The 18,992-nt window shown below is 38.5% G+C and overlaps 1 protein-coding gene across 11 annotated transcripts in view; it reads left to right on the top strand.

The window, feature by feature from the left end:
• Nucleotides 1-18,992, top strand: part of SRPK2 (SRSF protein kinase 2) — a 211,693-nt gene that overhangs the window by 156,892 nt on the left and 35,809 nt on the right. For all 11 annotated transcript variants that reach the window (XM_054692524.1, XM_054692530.1, XM_054692526.1 and 8 more), the window contains 4 exons: nt 8,064-8,172; nt 9,015-9,102; nt 9,322-9,409; nt 13,764-13,870. In XM_054692524.1, the coding sequence (XP_054548499.1) occupies nt 8,064-8,172; nt 9,015-9,102; nt 9,322-9,409; nt 13,764-13,870 (392 nt within the window). The remainder of the gene's footprint in view (nt 1-8,063; nt 8,173-9,014; nt 9,103-9,321; nt 9,410-13,763; nt 13,871-18,992) is intronic.

Raw genomic sequence — 18,992 nt, 5'->3', positions numbered from 1 at the left:
TCATTATATACATATATGATATAAATAGTTTTGCTTAATTACTCACAAAGGAAGTTGGCAACATCATGACACTTTACTGCAAAATCCTCAGCAAACATCTTAGGAAAAGGACTCTTCTCCTATTAACGTAAACTGTGCATTGTTGGTACACCTAAGAAAACTTGTAATTCTACAATATCATCTAAAAATCCAGTTCTTACTTAACCAACTAATTCAAGAAATGTCTTAACCACTTTTCCCTTTAAATCTGGAGTTCAACCAGGGTTTTCCCATTACTTTGATCATTCTTTGCTTAATCCTTTCAATGTAGGTACCAGCCCCCTCTTCTATCACTTTCCATGTAACCATTGTTTTGTTTTGTTTTGTTTTTGCTTAAACTTTTTCTATTTGTGGGATTATGGTGTCATCTATTTCCTCTATAATTAGTATAATCTTGAATTTAACTTATAGTTTAAAACTATAAAGTTGAATTTAACTGTATATTTTAACTTTTATATTGAAAATTTTGGTTGCTTAATAATAAATATATTTACTTGCTTTATCTCATAAATGGGATATTTCACAATAATGTTAACAGACCTGTAAACTTTAAACTTTATTTGCAGTTCTTTGTGCCCTTTGAATGTATCCCACAACTTAATAATCTACTTAAGTTATTACTTCATAAAATAAAAAGATTTGATTGCATATGACCTAATTGATTTTTTTCCTAATAGAGAGTTGTTGTTTAGTGCCTATATAATAGAAAGTAATCCAAAAGTTTAATTCAATTGCTTATAATTTTTCCATACCCTCTTGATCAGTTCATTCAAAGAAGGGTTAGTATTAGTTGAGTTGCAACATGTATAACTAAGAAGGACTTAGTATGTAGACTATAAAAGGAATATATACAAAATGATATAAAATGAATAGCCAATTAGAAAAATGATCAAAATCATTGAAGAGCTATTTTCACAAGAAAAAAATGTGTCACAATAAACAAATAGTGATGATGCTCAACTCCATTAGTATAAGTCCTCATCAATTTTTGTGTGCTGCATGTATGTAAATTAGATATGTATATAAAACATACAATGTGTATATAAAAATACATAGTGTTAATTGTGGTGAATTCATTGATCTTTGAATGTTAATCATGGTTTCATCCCTGAAACAGATCCCTGTCTGGGTCATGAAGTATTAATCCTTTTTATTTATTGTTTAATTCAATTTGATAAAGTTTTATTTAGAATTTTTATTTTGACATCTTGAGGAAAATTGATCTGTAGCTTTCTTACAATGTGTTTTCCAGACTTTGGAACCAGAAGTAATGCTGGCATCATAGAATGAGAGTAGGAATATTCCTAACCCTTCAAATTTAAATTCCTCATTTAAATTTTTTGAAAGAGTTGGTATTTCTTCCATAAAAATTTGGGCAAACTTGCAATTTAATTTTTATTTTTTTAAATATTTGTTTATACCTACAAGAACTGGGGGTATAGGCCAGAGGTGCCCAGGAGGTGTGAGAGGATTCACCAGAGACAGAGTGGGGAACAGAACAGGTGGATCAACTGAAATACACTGCTGAAGGGAGCAGTGGGTAATACAGGAGAGGTCTGCTGCACCATGTGGGTTAGTGCCTGGCTGGCAGGGGATCTAACTTGTCCTGCAGTGGCTGCTGATCACTTCATAGTGCTGAGCCTTAACCCTTTGTGTCACCAGAGAGTCCCACAATTTATTTTTTAAAGGGTAGGTTTTTATTACAAATTCAGTTTAAAAAATGCAGTTTGTGTTCTTGATTAGAATGTGTTTTGTGACCATTTTATCTGTTTTTATATTCTTTGCAGTATTATCTTTTAATACCTATAAAATATGTAATGATGTCATTTTAATCATTACTCATGTTGGTAATTTATGATTTCATTCTTTTTCCTTTGGTTATCCTGGGCAGAAGTTTATTTTCATCATTTCCTGAACTACCTTTTGGTTTCACTGATTTTTCTCTATTGTTTTTATTCTTTTTATTTCCCTGATTACAGCTCTTACTTTAAAGATTTTATTTATGCATACAAGAGCTGGGGTGTAGGCCAGAGGAGGCAGGGGTGAGAGGATTCACCAGAGACAGAGTGGGGAGCAGAACAGGTGAATCTACATAAATATACTGCTGAGGGGAGCAATGGGCAAGACAGGAGAAGTTTGCTGTGCCATGTAGGTTAGCTCACTGGCCGCATCGAACTCTTAGGGATGGAACTCAGGCTGTCTTGGTGGGCCACAGTAGTGATAGCACTGGGGCTTAACCCCTAAGCCACCAGGAAAGCCCACAGTTCTTATCTTTATTATTTCTTTTCCTCTGCTTAACTTTGAGTTACATTTGCTCCTCTTTTTCCCTTAAGATGCGCACACATCAGGTCATTGAGATTTCTAGTCTTTTCTAATACAGACATTTAGTGCTCTAAGATTTCCTAAGTTCTGCTTTTAGAGCATTTTATAGATTTTGACTTGTTTTCATTTTATTTAGTGTAAAATACTTTCCCTTTGACTCCTTATCCCATGGGTTTTTCTAAATTGTGTTAATTTCTTTCTTTGGGGGTACTTACTAACTTCCAATTTAAATCCATTATAGTTTCAGAATATGCTTTTCGTGAGTTGCATCTTTTCATTTCTCATGAAACATTTTTTTTGGCTTAGTATGTGGTCTCTGTTGGGAAAAGTGTATCCTTAAATAATATTTACTCTTAAATGTAGTGTTCAGTAGGATGTTGGTTATGTCAGGTTGGTTGATTGTGTGCTGAAGTCCTTAATACTCTTCTGTTTACTTGTCTTAATAATTTTGGGGGAAGCAAGTATTGAAATTCTCAGTGACCTGAAGTGGATTTGTTATCATACTGTGGATAAATTTATTTTTACCACCTTTTATTTCATTTTATTTTAATTTTTTTTAAAGATTTGTTTATTTATGCATACAAGAGCCAGGGTACAGGCCAGAGATGCGGGGGTTGGGGGGATGAGAGGCTTCACCAGAGACAGAGTGTGAAACAGAACAGGCAGACTGACTGAAATACACTGCTGAGGGGAGCAGCAGGCGAGACGGGAGCGGTCTGCTTTACCATGTGGGTTGCTCTCTGGCTGGCCGGGGATCGAACTCGTGCTACAGAGGCTGTGGATTGCTTCATAGTGCGGTGCTTAACCCCTTGAGCCATCAGGGAGGTCCCCTTACCTTTTCTTTTCTCTTCTCTTCTTTTCTTTTCTCTTCTCCTCTCTCCTCCTCTCTTCTCCTCTCTTCTCTCTCCTCTTCTCTCCTCTTTATTTATATTTATTTATTTTTATTTAACATTTATTTTTATTTTAACATTTATCATTTTAAAAATTTTTAGACAATTATTTGCTTCTCCCCACCCCCTCAGATTGAGTCACCATAGAATTTCCTTCCCAAGGCACCCATGCACCATCACCACAGTCCCCTGTGCTTCTCCCTCCCTCCCTCTGATCCCTCTCCCTCCTCCTCCCCTGCAGTATGTCTCTGGTTTATAATTGTCTGGTTTTGCTTTGTTGTGTTTTGTACTGTTGTTATTTTTTACACTGATGTCTTATTTGGTTCCCCTATATTCCTGCTATAAGTGAAACCATCCCGTATTTTTCTTTTTCCCTTCTGGCTTATTTCACTGAGCATAATTCCTTCTAGCTCTATCCACGTTGCTGCGAATGGCATGAGTTTATGTTTTTTGATGGCCGAATAATATTCCATTGTGTATATATACCACATCTTCTTGATCCAGTCATCTATTTTTGGGCACCTTTTATTTTAAAGAGGGTTTTGTTGGAGGTGATTCTCAGACCTTTCCTTAGATCTTTGAATGCTGTCTCTGATTATGGATAGAAACCTCACCATCAGAAAGGGGGAGATTAGATCTGTGAAATAAAATTAATACATTAATATTATCTTTAATAGAGACAGAGACTTTGTGGAAAATCTTTTCAGATTATTGTTTATGGTAGAGTTCTGAATTTTTGGTTCACTCTTACCAATTGAATCTACTTTGTATTTGGCAAAGGAAAACTGACTTACCTTTGGCCAACAGTTCCCTCAAAACAGCTAAAAAGAATACTTTTAGAATTGTCTTCCTTTTTTGAACCTTAGTAATAGTTTAGGTATAGCTATAGTTCTGCAGAAGTTCTTCCACCCTTGTCAAGTAGGGCTAATGCTCCAAGATCCCCAGTGGATGCTGGAACCACAGGTAGTATTGAGCCCCACTTATACTGTGGTTTTTTACAAATGCACTTATGATAATGCTTAATTTTGACATTTTACACAATAATAGGTTGACAATAATAAAACAGAGCAAGTACACCAGTAGAATAAAACGAAAGTTACGTGAATATGGTTTGTCTCTCAAACCATCTTCTTGAACTGTGGGTAACTGGTACCATGGAAAGCAAAAGTACTGATAATGGGGACTGCTACAGCTTTTTTGGTTTGTGGGGCAATAGGAGTTGGAGAAGAAACCCGAGTAGTGACCCTAATAATTTCTTAAACAACACATTCCTGTTGTCGTGTGTTTGAATCCTATCAAATATTTGTTTTTGAAGAATAAAAGGAAAACTTGGAAGCACTAAGTGGTGTGATTTTTTTTTTTTTTAAGTAGTCTATATAGTAAAGTACAAATTTATCAACCAAATCCCTTAATCATGGTGGTCCTTTGCTTCCCCCTGTGTAGTACTCTGATGTCATGCGCAAGGACTGTGGGTAACACTATTGATATGTTTCTGTACTGCCTGTTGATTAAGTGATTAGTCTGTGACTCTTTCATCAGGATCCTTTGTTTGCTGGACAGTGTTGTGGATTATAGTATTCACTGCTAATGGCCGTTATAGTCCACGTTGCTAATTGTGGGGAGCTGGAAAAATTTCTGACAGTTACTTCCAGTGTCTGTTTTCCTCTAATTCTTGAGGCTTGGGATTTGTTGATTTGCTTGCTAGGGGGAAATGTGCTTCACTGTTCTCACAGTAAATTAGTTACTATTCTGTGATCTTAAAATGGTCAGAAGAGACTATTTTCTGTAGAAATCTGGTAGTTAGAATTTGAGAACATATAAAGCAGAAGTTTGCAATTGTGTATGTCACATTTTAAAAATGGAAATAGTATAAACATTTAGTACTTTCAATTGTTTCAATATTTATGTTTAAAAATTACTTTTATGTCCCCCTCATATAACTGGTTTTTTATTAGACAGAGCATTCTTAGCTAGCCTGTGGGCTCTAGAGAAACCTCTACTAACCTGGTAATTTCTTTCATTCAACTTTCAAAGTCCTATTGAGAAAAGGAACTGTCGCTCTTACACCATGATTATATTGGGAATGGTGGTCTTCTATCTTTTTCACTGCCTGTGGAAAAAAAGTATAAATACTAAGCTATCAAGTGTTCTTTGTGTACTAAAACCAGGAAACAGTCCTCTGGTTGTTTAAAAATAGAGTATATTTCTTAATGGTGGACAGAATGAATGCAGGCTTTGGAGTTAAGCCTAGTTTTGAGCTCTCAGTCTACTACTATCTAACTCTGAGACTTGTGTAGAAATAGTATGGTCTACAGACTGGTGGTTATAACAAACAAGATAGACATCAGTGTTTGTTAAGTACTTTGTGTTGTGAAATGTGACTAGTTCCTTGAAATAATTTCATGAGCAAAGATGTCTGGAGTTTGCAGTTGCTATTAGGGATTCATTTTCTGTATTAAGACATTGTGCTAAGAGGTTCTCAGTAATCTACTTTTCTTATTTTAAGCATCACACACCTCCCAAATAGAACGTGCCCTCCTTTCTTCCTCCTCCCTCCCCTGCTCCCCTCGTGGAACACCTGCTACCTGTTTTAGTTTACTGTTGTTTCATGGGACAAAGTATGTAACACACTGTCCCTAATTCATACTTGAATTGAAACATGATAGTTTTCTTCTCTCTCTCTTTTTTTAAAGATTTATTTATTTATTTATTTTATTTATACAAGCACTGGGTACAGTCAGAAGCGTGGGAGGATGAGAGAATTCACCAGAGGCAGAGCGGGGAGCAGAGCAGGCAGAAGGACCGAAGTACACTGCTGAGGGGAGCAGCGGGCGGCAGGAGAGGTCTGCGCGCCCTGTGGGACCCTCCTCCGGTGGCTGGGGAGCAGCTGGAGATTGAACCAGGGCTGCAGAGGCTGCAGGCAGCTTCGCAACCCAGCGCTCAACCACTGGGCCACCCGGGAGGCCTGAAACATGATGCCGGGGAGGCCCAAAACATGATAGTTTTCTATTCCTCCTCTTCAGTGTTAATTTCAGTGACTTAAAAATACATTGTATACTTAGACACCACTTAATTTAGTTTGGCCTAAGCATTAAGCCATTATTTTCTTCTTAGTTTTGTTGAGATGTAATTGATATATGACACTATAAGGTATTATACTACAATGACTTGACATGTATACATTGTGAAGTGATCACCCCAATAAATTTACTTATACTTTCATCCATTTAATAACTCACGTGTATCTTAGTCCTCATTTACTATTTTTTACTTCATATCTTTTGCCCAAAATATTTTTATAGACTTTACATTAAAATCTGGGAAAAGCAAGTATAATGGTGACATGAGAGTCAGTCAGAATGTTAGACACTCAGTATCTTGTCAAATTCTGCTTCACTAATTCAGCACAATTCAAGTGTTCAAAAATATTTGTAGTATCTCGAGGTGTTACTCTTACCTCTAAGAGGGTGACACAGATGTAATGAAGGATGTGGTTTTGTGCTTCCTGTAACTGCTTTGAGCCTCTCAACATGAGATGTGAACCATCCATGACTGAGTGTTGGTAAGAATTCAGCAGATTAAAAAAATAGAAAAATAACATCTTTGCAAGAAAAAGCAAATGTTTATAAAAAGTAGGAAAGTATTGTTTGTTGTAGGAAAAACTTTAAATTTTTATAGAAAAGCACAGATTAAAAAGTCATTTTACATCCAGAGACATTATTTTCTTAGACCCTTTCTTCTGCATTTCACAAAAAAGGTGTATTAAGCCTGATACTTTTTACCTTGCTTTTTTCACTTAAAAATGCAGTGAAGTGTTTTTTTGTTTGTTTGTTTTTAATACTAAATGTCTATGAGGCACCCTTAACCACTCGCTGCTCCCTGGAGTCTTCAGGATACCCTTTCTCTTCAGTCAGTTTGCTAATATCTGAAGAATGTTTCCCAGCAGGATTTTGAGGTTGAAGGAAGAGTGGTGAGAAGAGCAAACTTTCCTTGTAGGGTACATTGTGTGTGTGTTTGTGTTTGTTTTTGTTTTTTAAAAATTTATTTATTGGGCCTCCCTGGTGATGCAGGTGGTTGAGCACAGCACTGTGAAGCTGTCCGCAGCCTCTGCAGTGCAGGTTCTATCCTGGCCTGCGGAGAGATACCCACATGGCACGGCAGACCTCTCCTGTCTCACCCACTACTCCCCTCAGCAGTGTATTTCAGTCAGTTTGCCTGTTCTATTCCCTGCTCTGTCTCTGGTGAATCCTCTCACCCTCCACACCTCTGGCCTGTACCCCGGTTCGTGTATGCATAAAATAAATATTTTTTAAAAAATAAAGTGGGGATACCTTCATAGGCTCTGTCTAAACCCCTTGTGCTACCAAGGAGGCCCTGTAGGGTACATTTTTATACATTGTATTTTTCTTTATTGGTTACCTATATACTATTGGTGTATGCAGAATTATGCATTTTTTTACTTCGATGATTTTTATTGTTCTAACCCTCAAAGATTTGAGCTTAACTTATTGCTCAAAACAAATTTTTTTGGAAACATCAAGAGCTGGTGTGTCACATGTACACTTAAGTCTGCTGGCTATAGATTGCTATATGGTTTGTTGCTTTTTTAAATTAAATGAGAACAAAGATATAAAGCCTAATATGAGGGTGTAGGACATTTTTCTCCTAATAAACTATCTTGTGGGAAAAAATGTGTTATTAAGCGTTTTAACCTGATGTTTACTAGACCATTTAATGGCATCAAGAAGTGACAAAGGAAGAGATGAGATACTGTTTTCTGAAATTAAAAAAAAACTTTCATTTTAAAAACAGGTGGCTATCACCCAGTGAAAATTGGGGACCTCTTCAATGGCCGGTACCATGTTATCAGGAAGCTAGGATGGGGACACTTCTCTACTGTATGGCTGTGCTGGGATATGCAGTAAGTATTCTTTGTGCATTTGATTCCATGTTCAGTTCAACATCATTATTTTATAACAAAGTATGATTGTGGGGCACACTTGCTTCTGTTGTGGCATGTAAAATACTTAGCATAGGCCTGCCCTGTGAGGTAGACATCACCCTGTCACCACCACCATTTGTAGTTCATTACCTGTGATCTTTTTATTTTTTTAAAAGATTAATTTATTTCTGGATACAAGAACTGGGGTACAGGCCAGAGGTTTGTGGGGGGTGAGAGGATTCACCAAAGACAGAGTGGGGAACAGAACAGGCAGAGCGATTGAAATACACTGCTGAGGGGAGCAGCAGGCAAGTCAGGAGAGGTCTGCTGCGCTATGTGGGTTGCTCCCTGGCCAGGGATCGAATGTGTGCTTGAGTGGCTGCGGACAGCTTCTTAGGTTATGTCTTAACCCCTTGTGCCACCAGAGAGGCCCTCATTACCTGTGTTCTTAATAGTGCTCCTCTGTCTTTATGTCTAAAGCTTATTCATTGAAACTGTGTTAACATCTGCATCATATTTTTGAAAACATTCAAATATAATGTTTGGCTCTTTCCAATCAGTGGCTTCTGATTTTTTAAAAAAGCCATGACCTGTAGTACAGAACCTAATTACTAGCCACTACACATACACACATGCACGCAGTGAACATTGTTATAAGAGATTGTTTTGACCTGTGGACCCACCACTTCATTGTGCTGCCACACAATGTGAAAGGTACTATTTTATGTGAAAACCTATTAAAAGTGTCTATTTATTGGATGTCATTATAAGGATCACCTCAGCTTATTATATTAAAAACATGCATTTCTTTTTTTAATTAGGGGGAAAAGATTTGTTGCAATGAAAGTTGTCAAAAGCGCCCAGCATTATACAGAGACAGCCCTGGATGAAATAAAATTGCTGAAATGTGTAAGTAGTATAAAAAAGTAAATAAGAAGAAAAATGAATGGCTGAAAATTTTATGGAGGGATTTTTCAAGTTTTACTAAATTAAAATTGAATTTATTTTGTATGTTCGTATTGAATCTTTTATTTTTTTAAATATCACATTTAAAAACAGTTTTGGTTAGTATAATTCAAATGACCTTCACCTCAGTATGTGTTCTTTAATTCATTTTTCTTCCCATAGGTTCGAGAAAGTGATCCCAATGATCCAAATAAAGATATGGTAGTACAGCTAATTGATGACTTCAAGATTTCAGGCATGAATGGAATACGTATCCTTTCTGACTATTCTGTTAATTCCAATGGCTGAAATACACAATTGTTTTCATTTTACATTTTTACTTTTACATTAAATGTTTCATACCCATTTAAAGTTCTCTTGAGTACCATATCACTTCCCACATAAAACTCTAGTTTTGGCACAGAGTGTTACAAAATGGTGTGCTTGGAGTGCTCTGCAAGAGCCTTTTGCAGGTTTAGGTATAGCAACATCTAAAAAAATTATTTTACAACTTGATTTGATTTTGGCATAGAATAAATTAATTACCTTTATGCTAGTGAAGTTTATTTTTGCGCTGGTAGACAGAAGCGTAAGCCAACACTTCTTTTTGCTTTAAACTTCTAAAAACCAGTATACAAGTGCCGGGTTTCCTCCAACAACTGCTAAGAATCAGATGAGGCTGAGACGCTAAAAGGAAAATGCTCTGTAGATATCACCATAGCAAAGTTATATTTATTTAGTTATTTATTAAAGATTTACTATGCATACAAGAACTGGGGTACAGGCCAGGGATGCAGGGGGTGAGAGGACTTACCAGAGATAGAGTAGGGAACAGAACAGGCAGACTGTCTGAAATACACTGCTGAGGGGAGTAGCAGGCGAGTCAGGAGAGGTCTGCTGCGCCATGTGGGTCTCTTCCTGGCCAGCCGGGGATTGAACTCGTGCTGCAGAGGCCGCGCATTTCTTCATAGTGCGGTGCTTAACCCATTGCGCTACCAGGGAGGCCCGCAAAGTTATATTTAATCGTGCAGACGATCATCTTTCTGCCAGGTGAATATGGGAAGTATTTTGTTTTATTTACTTTCCTCCTTGTTTCTCTACTTTGGGGGGAAAAAAAAGCCTTGTAAAAGTGAAGTGATTTCTGTACTAGTTGATGACTCTGACATAAGTCATTGTCAATAGTAGAGAGCACAGTTTTTCTTTAAATAAAACATTATAAAGTTTCCAACATTTATAAAATTAGAGAGTAGAGTAGTAAACTACAATTAGAGTGTAGACAGTGACTTTATATAAAATCTGTCACCAGTATTCAGTAATCAAGATCTGATACAACAACTGTTTCATATATTCTTTCTCTCTTGCCAAATTATTGCAAAACAGGTTCAAGAGATCATATTCTTTTACCTCTACAAATGTCATTTAAAAAATATGGACTTAAAAAAAGTCAAATAAAATAAACTTTGTATGACATAATTTTTGTTCAGATTTCTTTGATAGTGCAAAAATGGCCCTTTGAAGACTTGTTTCAATCACATTTCAGCAAAGGCTATTTTTTCCTAAGTCGTCTTCCTCTTAAGTCTGTATCACTTACATTAGTTGTTTAAAGATTACTCAACTTAAATTTTTTCTTTTTCATCAAAAATCAGCAGTATATGCTTTTTTAATACAGAAATTATCTTGTTGGATATTAATGAAAGGAAAGTTTCTTAGTCAGCTCTAAGATTAGTTGTTACTTTTGCTTTCTAAATAGGAAGACCTTAGTCCTAATTCTAAGACCCTAGTGGTAAAGAAATGTGTCTGACAAGAAGATAGAGCCAAGGACATTTCATGACTTCCCTTTCTCTCTTGATGTTATCAGTTTTGACTGGGCTGCTGGTAAGTTGTTTGTATGTTCGTTAGTCTTTGCAGGCACAGGAAGAGACAATGTTGAAAGGTGTTCTCTCTCATCTTCTCCTTCTCTGTGCGTGGGCATTGGTAAAGTAGTCTCATAGGGTGGAGGGGTAGTGACAGCAGTCATCCAAGATCTGTGATTTTAGAGCTTTAGCAGATTGAAGAGAAGATGTTGCCTTTAGTTTCCAGAAAGTTCTTTTCCTATTTTTTAAAAAAAGATTTATTTATTTATTTATACAAGCACTGGGTACAGTCAGAAGCGCGGGAGGGTGAGAGAATTCACCAGAGCAAGAGCGGGGAGCAGAACAGGCAGAACGATGAAGTACACTGCTGAGGGGAGCAGCGGGTGGCAGGAGAGGTCTGCACGCCATGTGGGACCCTCGCCGGCAGCCAGGGATCAAACCAGCGCTGCAGAGGCTGCAGGCAACTTCACAGCCCAGCGCTCAACCACTGCGCCACCAGGGGAGGCCCTCTTCCTATTTTTGTTGGCTCATGAAAGGTAGCCTTTTGTATGCTTGGCTTATCATGTTTGGAACAGGTCCATCATTTTGATATTTAACCTGCTCAAACTAGTGTCTGAGGACAAACCCTCTCCCCATTTAAATCCACAAAGATATACAATTTATTCATCTTTTAGGTCTTATTCCTTCAGGAAGCACTCTCCTAACACCCTAGATATTTGCGATTATTTTACTTCCAAAGATGGCATTTGAGGCTACCAGCAAGTACCAGTGAAGACTAATGTCGCCTTGCTTTTTTCCTCCAGTTTACTTCTGCTAACTATTGAATTCATTTTATCCTTCTTGATTGATAGAATGAGCTGGTCCCTCTCTTCCCTGCTTCTCAGAGTGAGTCTGGGCAGACATTGCAGCCATTCCTCTTGTTTCAGATCTGCAGTCAGTTCCTGGAACAACCAACAGGGAGAGTTTCTGTGATTAAACCACTTGCCTTGTAATTGAATGGAGTTTTTGTGTACATACATTTTGGTAGCTATTTATACTGTTAAATACTAAGAAACCATTATAGTCTAGATTTGTCAGTGCTCATAGTTTAGAAATCTTGGGCTTCGGTTGTTAGGTGGTTACTAACTTCAGCCTTTAGTTTGCCATTTTGGTAATAAGCCTGGGAAATAAAAACTCTAGCTTTTAGATGATCTACGTCTAAGCCTGTAGTGCGCAAGTTCTTCAACATTGCAGAAACACTTTTCTTATTTTAATTAAAAATATTTCTGTTATGATGTAAATCCAGATATTAAAAAATACTAAATCAATTAACTGTCTTTAAAGTTAATCTATTACCCTCCAGGGATAAACAAAATATTCATAAAGGGCTTCAGGGCTTTTTAAACTCTTGTGTGAATGACATGAGCTTGTGTGATGGACTTTAGCAGTTCATAATTTTTGAGGGCTGGTGGTAGGACTGGAAATGGTTTGCAAACACCAGATTTCTGAGGTTTCATCATTACAGGTTGGCCCTAAAGCCATCATTACAGATTGTTCCTAATGACATCTTATCTTGTGAGTATGCATTCTTAAAAACTGCTTTTTTAAAAAAGATTTATTTATTGGGCCTCCCTGGTAGCACAAGGGGTTAAGTCTTAGTATTATCAAGCTATCCGCAACCATTGCAGCATGAGTTCGATCCTGGCCAGGGAGTTGACTCACATGGCATAGCAGACCTCTTCTGACTATCCCGCTGCTCCCTTTAGCAGTATATTTGAGTAGATCGGCCTCTTCTCACCACTCTGTCTCTGGTGAATCCACCCCCCCCTTCCGTCCCCCCCGCCCCCGCCACACACACCGCTGACCTCTGCATCCCTATTCTTGTATGCATAAATAAATAATTTTTGGACGTATTTATTTATGCATACAAGAATTGGTGTACAGGCCAGAGGTGTTGGGCCGGTGGGGTGGGTGGTGGTGGTGGTGAGAGGATTCACCAGAGACAGAGTGGGGAACAGAACAGGTGGATCGATTGAAATACACTGCTGAGGAGAGCAGTGGGTGAGACATGTGGGTTAGTTGTGCCATGTGGGTTAGCTCCCTGGCCTGCGATTGAACTCATGGCTGGTGATAGCTTGATAGCGCTGAAACTTTAACCCCTGCACCACAAAGGAGACCCTTAAAAACTGCTTTAAGTATTAAAATTGATCCAGGTATCCAATGAGAGAGATCATTGAAGGAAAAGATCAAATGGTCTTCACTGTGTTTGGTGACTTTTATGAAGTGTTTTATGTGATCTGTTTTGCACAAATTTAGGCAGGGGGGACAGTTAAGACAGGAAGTTCTTTATTTTTCCCTCATAAACCTCAGTGAACTTTCAGTCTTGCTTATTTTCACTATGGCTGATCATTGAGGAGGAGTGGCTGAGAAGAGTGAGCACCCAGGTAAGTGTGGGATTAGTCACAGCTGCGGCACTTTTGGAATATAAAACCCAGGAGAGTTCTTTAAACTCTCTGAGGTTTTGCTTTCCTTGTTTATACTTGAGAATGACACTATTTTTCCCTAAGGTTGTAATGAGTATACTTTAAATAATATGTGGTACATACCAAGTACTTAATAAGTATTAGGCCTTTTGATTTTGCTGAGAAATAGCAGAGGGCTACTTCTGGTATTATTGCAGGTATAGATGTTGCATTTTATAGAGAAGTGAAGGTTTTGCCAAGTGCCACAGTGATGGCAGCTTTCAGTAACTCCAGGAAATGTATTCACAGTTGATCCTTAACTGTGTCTCAGATGTCTGCATGGTCTTTGAGGTGCTTGGCCACCATCTCCTCAAGTGGATCATCAAGTCCAACTACCAAGGCCTCCCAGTACGTTGTGTGAAGAGTATCATTCGACAGGTGAGGCTTAGGAGGGCAACCTCTCAGCGCCCCCAACTAACTGGCTATCCGTGTGACATTAATTGCTGTTTTCTTTAAAACACATAAACATGCTTAATTTTTATTTTAAAAAAATAGGTGTAACTTGCATAACATTTAAAACTTGTTAAGTCAATTTTATATTTATTTAATGATAGATCATTCAGTCTCATAACAGAAATAATATATCAGGTATACATTTTTTTTTTCTTCTTTTGGCATCTTAACCTTTTAAAAGATGTATGGTATAGTGAGAAACTTTATTCATTATCATTACTATAAAATGCCTCACTTAGTTCCTTAGGAAATATTTCCATTAAACAGATAACTTACTAGTTCTAAGTATCTTTGGATGGAGGAAAAATAAAAGATAATTTAAGGAGTATTTAAGTTTAGTAGGCTATGTAGTATTAGATTTGTATTTTTCTATTGCCTTCATAAAGGAAAATCTTTGGCTAGGGTCAAATGTTGATGCTCCAGCAAATAGTTATAGAAAGTATACATGCCTGGAAGATCATCTTATAATTAGAAATGTTTAACAGAATCCATTTTCTTCATGGAATATAGTAATCTGTATTCCACTTACTGCTTTACAGCCTAAATTAAGAATGTTGTAGATAAGATTTATTCTTGATTTCTAAAATAATGGATGATTACAATGCCCTGCATTATTCTGCAGAGCAAATAATACATAAAAGAGGTTGCTTAGTTTGTTGGAGGAGATGACTCACCAGCCCAAAGTTTCCAGGCATGAAATACAGATCTGGGTTTAGGAAAAGAATCAGGGAATAATTTATAATTGAAGAATTGTAAATTCAAGACATGAGTGTCTATGAAAGCAGCTTCCTAACAATTACAGGTAGTATGTGTTTGCATATATACATATGGGTAGTTTTTTTTTTTTTAAAAGATATGTTTATGCATATAAGAACTGGGGTACAGGCCAGAGGTGAAGGGATGAGAGGATTCACCAGAGACAGTGGGGAACAGAACAGGCAGATTGACTGAAATACACTGCTGAGGGGAGCAGCGGGAGAGTCAAAAGAGGTCTCCTGGGCCATGGGGGGTCACCTCCCTGGCCTGGGATCGAACTCATGCTGCAGTGGCTGCAGGTAGCTTCATAGTGCTTCATCTTAACACCTTGCACCACCAGGGAAGTCCCCATATGAGATTTTTAAAGCCATTTTAAAAATCTTAGAAGTGTAAATTTGTTTAATAAAATGGAAAGAGAGGGCCTCTCCGGTGGCACAGCAGGTTGAGAACAGAGCTGTGAAGCTGTCCGCAGCCTGTGTAGAGCCAGTTCGATTCCCGGCCCACCAGGGAGATTCCCACATGGTGCTGCAGACCTCTCCTGTCTCGCCCCCTCCTCCCCTCAGGAGTGTACTTTGGTCCTTCTGCCTGTTCTGCTCCCTACTGTGTCTCTGGTGAATTATCTCACCCTCCCGTACCTCTGGCCTGTACCCCAGTGCTTGTATAAATAAATAAATCTTAAAAAATATATATTAAAAAAAGAAATGGAAAGAGCAAAACTTGGGGGAATTGCTCACGGTTTGTGGCATTCTTCACCCCTGTGCTCACAATTAATTACAAGACCCGGCTCAATGTCAGGGTGCAAAAACAATAGCCTTTATTTATAAAGGTAGATTGGGATAAAGGAAAGAGTTTCTAAGGCCACAGATGGCTCACTGTCCTACTCCAGATAGTGTCCATGGTGTCCAACAGTCCAAAACTGCAGTTACTTGTGAAGATGATATTGTCTCTCTGAAGGTGCCCAGAAACTGGTGGCATACCTGTAAGCTGTAGACCAGGATCCAGCTAACCTGTGGCAGCTGGGGGTAGTCACCGGCATCATAGTAGCGTCTCTCTTGAAGCCCAAGTCTAGTCTTCTTCTGAACCTTCTTCCAAGCTGAGTTAATCAAGCCATTCTCCCAAGTCTACTGAAACCTTCCCAAGCAGCTTCTCTCCAACCCAAAAGAAGCTGAGTCACACCTTCCCAAACTGAGTAAAGCCTCTCTTCCCACCTTTCAAACCTGACTGGTCCATTTTTCATACCAACTGTTTCCAAGACTTAATTGGTAATGTTGCAAGCTTGTACCTAATTGGTGCCAGTGGGAGCTTAAACTTGTTTGATCATTTTCAAAACTAGTTTAGGATTCAAAACTAAAACCCAGGAAGTGTGTCCAATCCGCCCTGTGCCATTTTGCACCAGAACAGGGCAGGGAAGCTGTGCTGCATCTGAGTGGTGCTGGCCAGGTTCAGACCTGACCCCTGTGTCTCCAGTACTGCTGTGAGGTTTTTCCTAAAACCTAAACACAGCTGTGCTGGGGTTGATCAGCAAACACAGCTACCATGGCATAGTCCAGGTTGATGCAGCTTAGCTGGATCAACCCAGCTAAGCTTCAGAGAACCAGAAGCTAGGAGAGCTACTCTTAAGAAATCATCCTAGATTTTGCTTTTGAAATAATGTGTAGGTAGTTTTGTTTATTGTTGTCCTGTGTGTTTGTCTTTTTCTGTTGTGCCTATGTTTTTAAAGACTCAACCAAAATTCTACCTGTGTCACAAACGCTTCCCATTTGACCCAGTTAGGATCATTATTTCTTTGCTTCTTGGGATACCTGTGGCCTACATTTGGTCCTTTCCTAATGATTGTAGGTCTTCTAGTACAGGCTACAGTTTCTCAATCCTGGCATTATTGACAGGATATTGGATTGGATAATCTTTGTTGTAAGGACTAGTCCTGTGTCTTACAGCATTTTTTAGTAGCATCCCCGACCTCTTCTCACTAGATGCTTATGTTAGCCATGTATACCCCAACTGTGATAGAACTGTACCAAGTCTCTGGTGGGGAGGAGGAGCGCAAAAATAAACTGTTGTTGAGAACCACTGAAATCAGGGGTAAGTGCAGTGGGTATGTACCTGAACAATTGATTTAATTTCAAACCCTAACTCTTTTTTTAAAAGATTTATTTATTTATGCATACAAGATCTGGGGTACAGGCCAGAGGTGTGGGTTAGAGGATTCATCAGAGACAGAGTGGGGAACAGAACAGGCAGACTGACTGAAATACACTGCTGAGGGGAGCAGCTGGTGAGTCAGGAGAGGTCTGCTGTGCCATGTGGGTAGCTCCCTGGTTGCTGGGGATCGAACTCATGCTGCAGTGGCTGCGGATAGCTTCATAGGGTGTGTCTTAATTCCTTGCGCCACCAGGGAGACCCTCAAGCCCTAACTTTGCCACTTACTATTTTGGGGCTCTGGTTAAGGTACTTAGCCTCTGTGAACATGTTTCCACATTTGTAAAAGGCATAATTTGTGACTTGATTGTAGAGATTAATACTGAAGGACTACTGATAAAACGTCCAGCGTAGTGACTACCACATATTAACTGTCCTGTCTAACAATTTTTTTTATTAAAGATTTATTTATGCATAAAGAGCTGGGGTACAGGCCAGAGGTGTGGGGGGTGAGAGGATTCACCAGAGACAGAGTGGGAAACAGAGCAGGCAGATTGACCGAAAACTGATGAGGGGAGCAGTGAATGAGTCAGAAGAGGTCTGCTGTGCCATGTGGGTTGCTCCCTGGCTGGCCAGGGATTGAACTGGTGCTGCGGGTGGCTTCCTAGGTAGCGTCTTAACCCCTTGTGCCACCAGGGAGACCCAATTTATTTTACTTTTTAAAGATTTCCTATTATTCTTAGTCCTGCAGTCAATCTTTAGCTGTCCTTATTTAACTCTAGTGACCTAACACTGGATCAGAGAAGGAATATTGGGTTCTGCTGATGGTGGTAGGACACTGAGTAAGCCTGCTGCCCACCCCTGTTGCTCCTCGACCTCAAGCATGGAGTCTTGCGCTTGTCTATTCGCTCTCCATCTTTCATTTCCTTTTTTCTTTTTAAATCAGCTTTATTGAGGTCTATTTTATGTCTGGCTTTTATTTCTGAAACTGAAAGAAAAAGGGTGCTTGTGTTGGCAGTATTTGTTATTTGTGGTGCATTAAAGATGTACTGTACCGCAGGCGATGATTCTTTAAATGCCCTTGCTGTTCTTTAAACAGGGTTTTGACTTTCTTATGTAATTGAAAGGTTAGCTGACATTTTACTTTCTAAAAGTTTAAAGTTTAATTCTATGCCCTTTACAGAAATCTTGTAAAATAGTGACTGCTTGCCATTAAATGAGGCTGGGTGAGGGCAGGACCTGATTTTGGTGACTTTGCTGCAATACAGGAAAAACTTGTAGTTACAGCTTTTAGCCTTGGATTTTAAAACTATTACTCCTTCTGTTATTGTGATTATCACATGCTCTTTCAGCCACTCTATTCTTTAAGTGCTTTATTTGTATTATATGCAGTCTAATCCTCATTGAAAGCTTATGAGGCCAGAGGTGTTGCATAGAGGATAAAATACTGCCCAGGTCCCATAGTTACTGTAGTCGAACCAAGATTTGAATACAGTTATAATAATAACTACAGACCATGCTCTCAACTGCAGGAAATTGTGTATCTACTTAGAAAGATGTGGGAGCATTTTCAGTATCAGCATTTCTTTGTGAAAAAGTATACTTTCATGTCTATGTGATAAATTGTTTTCTTTTGCCTTAAAAGTAGATATAGCAGTTAGATAGTTTTTAAGTACAACCATTAGATTTTATTTAATTAGGGCATTTGTAATTTGTATTATGTGCTGTAATATGCAAGTGAATGGGGCTTTAAAAACCAGTGCTTTTCCAAATCTACCTTCTGTGGGTGATGAATTCTATGGGCACATCAGGAGCTGTGACCTTGCCCAGTCTGATTGACTCATTTCTTATCACTGAATGATTTTGTCTGTACTTAGTATTTACCATTTCAGTTATTTAAGTAGGCCTGGTTATCAGTGAATTTATTATGATTAGTCCAATATTATTCAATTTTGGATCAGAAGATTATTTTTACATCCACTATTCATATATTCTTGGATTTGTTCAGTGTGGTTGTACATATGGGTTTGTACTAACTTTGAACTGTCTTCCCCAAAATGTTGGGGCCTCCGCTTAGATTTGGTAGTCTCTCCTTTTCGAGGGAGTTAGCCTCTTTCCCAGATTATTACTCTGTTTTCTAAATGCTGGGCAC

This window comes from Talpa occidentalis, unplaced genomic scaffold (assembly GCF_014898055.3).
Source record: "Talpa occidentalis isolate TD23 unplaced genomic scaffold, MPIMG_talOcc4v2.1, whole genome shotgun sequence".
Taxonomy (NCBI): Eukaryota; Metazoa; Chordata; class Mammalia; order Eulipotyphla; family Talpidae; genus Talpa; species Talpa occidentalis.
This window is presented reverse-complemented; position numbering and strand designations above follow the sequence as displayed.